Source organism: Salvelinus fontinalis, chromosome 30 (genome assembly GCF_029448725.1).
Source record: "Salvelinus fontinalis isolate EN_2023a chromosome 30, ASM2944872v1, whole genome shotgun sequence".
Lineage (NCBI taxonomy): Eukaryota > Metazoa > Chordata > Actinopteri > Salmoniformes > Salmonidae > Salvelinus > Salvelinus fontinalis.
Genome location: NC_074694.1, coordinates 27,054,612 through 27,063,646, shown reverse-complemented (window position 1 = coordinate 27,063,646; position 9,035 = coordinate 27,054,612). Strand labels below are relative to the sequence as shown.

The following is a 9,035-nucleotide window of genomic DNA, read 5'->3' as shown; positions in this document are numbered from 1 at the left end:
GGGAGCCCATCGGTAGGTGTCAGTAAGAGCTGGGAGAGATTACATTAACTGGAGAGTGAGAGGCAGAGAGGGAGAGAGAGTAGGAGGGGTTGTCCAGACTCACACTCTTGGTTTGACCACCAGAAAACAGAAAGACAAAGAAAACAGTTATGAGCTGAACATAACAGTATGCCAGTAGAAGGGAGGACAGTGGCAGGTGGCCAAACTGTGATTTGTGAATATTATGATTTCCCATTGTAGCCAATTCAGTTGCAGTAACTCCATTATTGATTTTGGGGTAATTCTGTTAATTCGAGAACGGAGTTACACGTCTGAATAAGTTAACAATTCTTAACCAAAATAAATATTTAAAAAATAATCACTATAACTAATTGGTAGGTCTACCATTACTTGTTACTTCTGTGAACTTTCATTACCCTCCCTCTTGAGGGAGAGAAATGAGAAAATGAGATCCCGCTCATTTCTCTCAAATCTTGTGCACAAATGTGTTACATCTCTGTTAGTGAGGATTTCTCTTTTACAAAGATAATCCATCCACCTGACAGGTGTGGCATATCAAGAAGCTGATTCAACAGCATGATCATTACACAGGTGCACCTTGTGTTGGGGGCAGCAAAAGGCCACCCTAAAATGTGCCGTTTTGTCACACAACAATGCCACAGATGTCTCAAGTTTTGAGGGAGCATGCAATTGGCTTGCTGACTGCAGGAATGTCCACCAGAGCTGTTGCCAGAGAATTGAATGTTCATAATGCACAGCCTCATGTCTTGGATGCTGAAAATGGCCCAGTTCTTCCATGGCCTGCATACTCACCAGCCATGTCACCAATTGAGAATGTTTGGGATGCTCTGGATCGACGTGTATGACAGAGTGTTCCCGTTTCTGCCAATATCCAGCAACTTCACATAGCCATTTAAAGAGGAGTGGGACAACATTCCACAGGCCACAATCAACAGCCTGATCAACTCTACGTGAAGGAGATGTGTTGCGCTGGATGAAGCAAATGGTGGTCACATCAGATACTGACTGGTATTCATATCCACACCCATACCTTTTTTTAAAGGTATCTGTGACCAACAGATGCATATCTGTATTCCCAGTCCTGTGAAATCCATAGATTTGGGCCTAAGGAATTAATTTCTAATGACTCATTTCCTTATATGAACTGTAGCTCTGTAAAATCTTTGAAATTGTTGCATGTCGCATTTATATATTTGTTCAGTATAGTTGGCAGGGGTCTTCACGTCAACATTATTGTATTTTGATGTTTTTCTGATAACTTTTAAGACTTTTTAAGCTCTATGTTTTCCATGCCAACATCTGTTTATCCAAAAATAAAAGCACTTACAGTACTACCTCATTTTTAGGCTGAAAAATGGTTGAAAATGTATTCTATGCCTTAATTAAAAAAAAATATGGACTCTTATTTGACACCCAATTTGATATGCTCCTATAAACTTCACATGTTGGTACTCATGGGTCCTTTAGATGGAAATGCCCATAACTTGCTTTCTCATGACCCAAATACTTAGAACATAACCCTCCATTTTTCAAAGACAGAATCAACTAAAATGAACTGAAGTTTAATTTTAAAGCTTCATTCCGATTCTACATGGCCTCCCCATTTAACAACAACAACACCAGACCTAACCATCCAGCCCAGAAGACATCTTTTGTCCATTCCTTCATTCTATCTGTAGTCTAGTAGCCTATTAGCAGAGTGGTCATTAGAGCCTCTAGCCCCCAGTGTATTACTGATGGTCAAATGACAGGGGGTTAATAGAATGTTGAGGGGCCAGAGGCACAAAGGTAGGCAATGTTCAGTTGGATAGGCAGGGCCATGCAGTCTCTCTCTCTGTATAGGAGGCTGGTTGAAAACCCCATTCATGGCCAGGGCTAATGCTGCGTTGTAATTAACTGTGATTACTGGAGCAGAGGGCTCTCTCTCCCTCTCCCTCTCCCTCCCTCCCTCCCTCCACTGGTTTCCTGGGCAGACTTAGGACCTCAAGCCCCCGGTGCTCATGGGAAATCGTGTGCATGCCTGGCCCCAGAAAGGCCTCCATTCAGCCGTCCGCATGCTTGACCTCTCAGGGGTCAGAGCTCTGCTTTGTGTCCCGCGACCCCACCGCGACCTGGGGTCACCTACAGAGGTCAGTAGGTCAAATCCAGATGCCTGTGTCTAATTTCACCCCGACTGGATTATACTCCCAAATCTGCCCTGAAATGTGTCCCCAGAAAAATGCCCCTAACTACAACTGCTGGCCATGTACCTGGTCCTGCCTCCGCCAGTCTTATCAAGGCAACTGCCTTCCATACCTTCATGCACCCATCTCCCGCCGGCCTCATTGCACGCAAGCACACACACACTCCCTCAGACCCCAGCCGTATCCCAACCGAGGCCATGGGCCTACCTTGAGGGATTAGGTGTGGACAGCCAGGACCCTCCAGCCAATCAACCAGTCTGTCACATTGATTTTGAGGGGTCACTGGAGCACAATGGCCAGGCTTTTCGTGTCTTAACCTCCCCATACCTCCATGACGCACACACACTTGCGCATGCACCCACACACACACAGTCTTTCCCCTTCCCACCAACGAAAGCTCCATCGAATCCCTGCCTGTCAAATCCCCCTTCCCCAGAGCCCCTACTGGCGTAAAGTGCTCGGGTCATCCCCCTCCTCTGGTCCCACACCTTCCTGGTCAGATGACACAATAACCACTAGGGCTCAGGGAAGTTACCCTAACCACAGATCTAGCCTGTAGGATAGTCTTCCTTTCCCCCAGTCATAACTGTAACATTTGGAAGAAATACACAAAACTGAAGCAAAGAATCTGAAGCAAAGAACATCTATTCTTCTTTAAAGTTTTATGTCATACTACACCTATTGGTGTATTGCCGCCACCTACTGTATGGGTTCTTCTTCTTTGTTATTAGTGTGGTCTGCAAACAAATGCTATAGGTGCATGCCTCCACCTACTGTTTTGGCTGTATATCAGCAAAAAATAATTAACATAAAATAAATAAACTAAACTAAACTCAATGTACTCCTTTATTCAGATTCAACTGCCAACGTCCATCCCTACAGGCTCTGATGCCTGAGATGGAAGAGCATCTTCAAATCAAATCAAATTGTCTTTGTCACATGTGCAAAATACAACAGGTGTAGACCTTACAGTGAAATGCTTACTTACAAGCTCTTAACCAACAATTCAGTTTAAAAATATTGACTTGGCGCTAGATCTTTGGACAGTAATCTTTGCAATGTTTCGTCAGTGAAGTCCTGGAAACCCAAAAACCTTTCAGCCGCAGATACTATTAAGGCCAGTTTGTTGGACTTTTTGTTTGTGTGTGCAGTACAATTAATCACATGCATAATAAACACCATAAAATAAGATTGTCTATTCTCTGCCTGAAGGTTTTTCATATGGTCGCGGCTGCGCAAACACAGTTCATTGGTTGGATCTAGGGACGCTACTTTTCCGAAATGCTGTAACACGCCTGGCCGCTAGAGTCCGCCCAAGCGCATCATGCAGTCTTGTCACGATTCAACGACAAAAGAGATAGGAATCCCAACGGGCAATGAATAAGACCGTATAACACCCCACCCAGGAGACTATCGACCAATTGTGTTCACGTTGTCATGCTGCGTCACGCAATCCCTTCTTAAAGTCAGGAGTCGAGAAACTTCACTATTTTCCACGAAAGTACGTAATGTCACGATTCCAAAGCTATACGATATTACAGAGAATAGGTTAGTTATCTTACATCTCGGAAAAGATTTGTAATGTTGTACTCCTTGTTCCCGAATTTCATGCTAATGTTGAGTTCTAAGCAAGCGCCCAATTGACTCCCATTGCCTCCTTGAATGAGAACTCGCCTTGTCCCAAAATAGCCCAGAATGCATTGTGCGACGTATGGACAATTTACACAATGGGCGTTAATACGATTTCAAAGGGCTTTCCCATGTCCTCAAAAGTATCTCTGGGTGTAACAAGAGCCAGATGCATTGGTAATAAACTGCACAGCTCTAACAAAGAATAAATAAGAGAAAACAGGCATCGTTGTGAGTGCGGGACTCCGCGATTGTAAAGCAGAAGCATTACAAGGAATCCTGTCGATGAATGTTCCTTCCACACAGGCACCTGGAGTGGGGTGGGGATTTGGGGGATTTATTTTGTTTGTATTGTATATGACGTTGGTATTTTCCCGCAATGGATATTTTTATTTTTCGTTCAGTACCCATACAGTAGGTGGCGGCAATACACCAATAGGTGTAGTCTGCCACAAAACCTTAAAGACGAAGAAGAGTAAGAGCCAGATTCATACTTCCTGTTTACACGTTCAGGAAATAGTGATTTCCGTAGCTTTTGTAGTTGTTTATCTCATGGTAAATATGAACATAAAATTTTATAGCGTTATGTGATGGATATAAATTGATAACGGTCTATTTTAACCCAGTGGACGAGTCACCGATGATAACATAAGCGTCAACATCAAGGGAATCGAATACTGTTAAGGTTAGGTGTGTGTTGAACAAAGTTTTTGCAACAACAAAAGCTCGATTTCCTTTCAGCTGTCAATTTTTCCTTTTGAACGTACATGCACGATGCAGATAAACGTATTTTATTTCGTGAAATTAAATATACATAGCTACATGTATTTTAGCTGAATGATCTAGTTTGCCTGTTCGGTATGTTTTGGTTTCTCTAGCTATCCTACTAGCGCCACGTCACATAACTCTTGAAAAGGATACGCTTTGGAAAAAGCAAAGCAGAATCAGACGGATTCAACTACTGTCATCATCGTTACTTGGACCAAATAACGGCCGCCACTTTACCGTGGTCATTTCTCTACGTAGTATTGAACGGTTTTTGTGTGGTGAAGAAAACCTAACCATTCAAAATGACGGCGGCGGCTTCAAACTGGGGTTTGATCATGAACGTGGTCAACAGCATCGTTGGAGTGAGCGTTCTGACCATGCCGTTCTGTTTCAAACAGGTACGGTTTCCGCTATCTTATACCGGTCACACGATTATTCCATTGCAGAGGTAGTTTATCTTATCGTGTGTAGCGACTTTAAACTAACGGTAAGCTACTGGTGTGACGGCAGTTAACGCGTGAACATTTGTTCGCTGTTTACCTTTCCACGCGCCTTAACAGGTGCATTATACAGGCTGTGCACCTCATGCTTTATGCTGATCTTGACATCTTTGTACCGAATTGCAGTTTTAGGCCCCCATCATGCCTCTGTCAATATGAAATGTGTATGACAGAGTTGCCATATTTGCAGTTTTGAAATAACCCTCTGTCTCTGCTTCTCTCGCTCTAGTGTGGGATAGTGTTGGGGACTTTGTTGCTGTTCTTCTGTTCGTGGATGACCCACCAGTCGTGCATGTTTCTGGTCCACACGGCTAACAGCACCAAACGCAGAACCTATGCTGGCCTAGCTTTCCACGCCTATGGCAAACCAGGCAAAACACTGGTGGAGACCAGGTATATGTCCTTTCCTTTGAGAGCCAATACTGTTGTGATGTATATCTTGTGTCTTTAGAGCCTTGATCAAATGCTAATATCTGAATGTCTCTCCCTCTTCCTCCCACTCTCTCTTGGTCTCTCTCGCTCTTCCTCTACAGTATGATAGGTCTGATGTTGGGGACCTGTATTGCCTTCTATGTCGTCATCGCTGACCTGGGCTCTAATTTCTTCGCCCAGTTGTTGGGCCTACCGGTAGGAGTCATGAGTTTTGAATTACAGAAGCAATCAGAGAATACAATAGGGCTGCATGATTTGGACAAAATATCTAAGTGCACATGTTTTGGGCCAGATATTGCGATTATGAATTGCGATTTTTTTTTAAAGCGTGGTAATTCCATCAGCCATGGTTAATACAAGTGTCTGGGTAGAGAACATCACTTCTAAAATGAGATAATATGAATTAATACATACCGTGCTAACTGAATAAAAAACAAATTAAACAAATGTTTTCCAATATTGTTATACATATGATAGCAGATAGGATTATTGCACCTACATATTAACCGATGGAATAGAAAGCTTATGATTGTGTAATTATGTATAAGTAGGCCCAATCATTGTTATAATTTAAATGAAGTCAAATTGCTTTAAAAACATCTAACACGTAGCCTACTGATTGCAAGGTGCAGCCTGTGACCAAAACATTGGAGTCTGGTCCAGTCAACAACGCGATGGCCTTTACCGCGTTTGGTCCAGTCATCAACGCGATGGCCTTTACCGCTTTTGGTCCAGTCATCAACGCGATGGCCTTTACCGCGTTTGGTCCAGTCATCAACGCGATGGCCTTTACCGCTTTTGGTCCAGTCATCAACGCGATGGCCTTTACCGCGTTTGGTCTAGTCATCAACGCGATGGCCTTTACCGCTTTTGGTCCAGTCATCAACGCGATGGCCTTTACCGCGTTTGGTCCAGTCATCAACGCGATGGCCTTTACCGCGTTTGGTCCAGTCATCAACGCGATGGCCTTTACCGCGTTTGGTCCAGTCATCAACGCGATGGCCTTTACCGCGTTTGGTCCAGTCAACAACGCGATGGCCTTTACCGCGTTTGGTCCAGTCATCAACGCGATGGCCTTTACCGCGTTTGGTCCAGTCATCAACGCGATGGCCTTTACCGCGTTTGGTCTAGTCATCAACGCGATGGCCTTTACCGCGTTTGGTCCAGTCATCAACGCGATGGCCTTTACCGCGTTTGGTCCAGTCATCAACGCGATGGCCTTTACCGCGTTTGGTCTAGTCATCAACGCGATGGCCTTTACCGCGTTTGGTCCAGTCAACAACGCGATGGCCTTTACCGCGTTTGGTCCAGTCATCAACGCGATGGCCTTTACCGCGTTTGGTCCAGTCATCAACGCGATGGCCTTTACCGCGTTTGGTCCAGTCATCAACGCGATGGCCTTTACCGCGTTTGGTCCAGTCATCAACGCGATGGCCTTTACCGCGTTTGGTCCAGTCAACAACGCGATGGCCTTTACCGCGTTTGGTCCAGTCATCAACGCAATGGCCTTTACCGCGTTTGGTCCAGTCATCAACGCGATGGCCTTTACCGTGTTTGGTCCAGTCATCAACGCGATGGCCTTTACCGCGTTTGGTCCAGTCAACAACGCGATGGCCTTTACCGCGTTTGGTACAGTCATCAACGCGATGGCCTTTACCGCGTTTGGTCCAGTCAACAACGCGATGGCCTTTACCGCGTTTGGTCCAGTCAACAACGCGATGGCCTTTACCGCGTTTGGTCCAGTCAACAACGCGATGGCCTTTACCGCGTTTGGTCCAGTCATCAACGCGATGGCCTTTACCGCGTTTGGTCCAGTCAACAACGCGATGGCCTTTACCGCGTTTGGTCCAGTCATCAACGCGATGGCCTTTACCGCATTTGGTCCAGTCATCAACGCGATGGCCTTTACCGCGTTTGGTCCAGTCAACAACGCGATGGCCTTTACCGCGTTTGGTCCAGTCATCAACGCGATGGCCTTTACCGCGTTTGGTCCAGTCAACAACGCGATGGCCTTTACCGCGTTTGGTCCAGTCATCAACGCGATGGCCTTTACCGCGTTTGGTCCAGTCAACAACGCGATGGCCTTTACCGCGTTTGGTCCAGTCATCAACGCGATGGCCTTTATTGCGTTTGGTCCAGTCATCAACGCGATGGCCTTTACCGCGTTTGGTCCAGTCAACAACGAGATGGCCTTTATTGCGTTTGGTCCAGTCATCAACGCGATGGCCTTTACCGCGTTTGGTCCAGTCATCAACGCGATGGCCTTTACCGCGTTTGGTCCAGTCAACAACGCGATGGCCTTTACCGCGTTTGGTCCAGTCAACAACGCGATGGCCTTTACCGCGTTTGGTCCAGTCAACAACGCGATGGCCTTTACCGCGTTTGGTCCAGTCAACAACGCGATGGCCTTTACCGCGTTTGGTCCAGTCAACAACGCGATGGCCTTTACCGCGTTTGGTCCAGTCAACAACGCGATGGCCTTTACCGCGTTTGGTCCAGTCATCAACGCGATGGCCTTTACCGCGTTTGGTCCAGTCAACAACGCGATGGCCTTTACCGCGTTTGGTCCAGTCATCAACGCGATGGCCTTTACCGCGTTTGGTCCAGTCATCAACGCGATGGCCTTTACCGCGTTTGGTCCAGTCATCAACGCGATGGCCTTTACCGCGTTTGGTCCAGTCATCAACGCGATGGCCTTTATTGCGTTTGGTCCAGTCATCAACGCGATGGCCTTTACCGCGTTTGGTCCAGTCATCAACGCGATGGCCTTTACCGCGTTTGGTCCAGTCATCAACGCGATGGCCTTTACCGCGTTTGGTCCAGTCATCAACGCGATGGCCTTTACCGCGTTTGGTCTAGTCATCAACGCGATGGCCTTTACCGCGTTTGGTCCAGTCATCAACGCGATGGCCTTTACCGCGTTTGGTCCAGTCATCAACGCGATGGCCTTTACCGCGTTTGGTACAGTCATCAACGCGATGGCCTTTACCGCGTTTGGTCCAGTCAACAACGCGATGGCCTTTACCGCGTTTGGTCCAGTCAACAACGCGATGGCCTTTACCGCGTTTGGTCCAGTCATCAACGCGATGGCCTTTACCGCGTTTGGTCCAGTCATCAACGCGATGGCCTTTACCGCGTTTGGTCCAGTCATCAACGCGATGGCCTTTACCGCGTTTGGTCCAGTCAACAACGCGATGGCCTTTACCGCGTTTGGTCCAGTCATCAACGCGATGGCCTTTACCGCGTTTGGTCCAGTCATCAACGCGATGGCCTTTACCGCGTTTGGTCCAGTCAACAACGCGATGGCCTTTACCGCGTTTGGTCCAGTCATCAACGCGATGGCCTTTACCGCGTTTGGTCCAGTCATCAACGCGATGGCCTTTACCGCGTTTGGTACAGTCATCAACGCGATGGCCTTTACCGCGTTTGGTCCAGTCAACAACGCGATGGCCTTTACCGCGTTTGGTCCAGTCAACAACGCGATGGCCTTTACCGCGTTTGG

At 46.8% G+C, this 9,035-nt stretch overlaps 1 protein-coding gene across 5 annotated transcripts in view; it reads left to right on the top strand.

The window, feature by feature from the left end:
- The first annotated feature begins 4,307 nt into the window (after positions 1-4,307).
- The window catches only part of LOC129828908 (putative sodium-coupled neutral amino acid transporter 10), a 34,080-nt gene continuing 29,352 nt past the window's right edge, over positions 4,308-9,035 (top strand). For 2 of the 5 annotated variants that reach the window (XM_055890211.1, XM_055890212.1), the window contains exons 1-3: positions 4,309-4,999; positions 5,331-5,494; positions 5,635-5,728. In XM_055890211.1, the coding sequence (XP_055746186.1) occupies positions 4,904-4,999; positions 5,331-5,494; positions 5,635-5,728 (354 nt within the window). In that variant the 5' untranslated portion in view covers positions 4,309-4,903. Of the gene's footprint in view, positions 5,000-5,330; positions 5,495-5,634; positions 5,729-9,035 lie in introns of all 5 variants that reach the window. The other 3 variants (XM_055890210.1, XM_055890209.1, XM_055890208.1) reach the window with 3 other exon arrangements.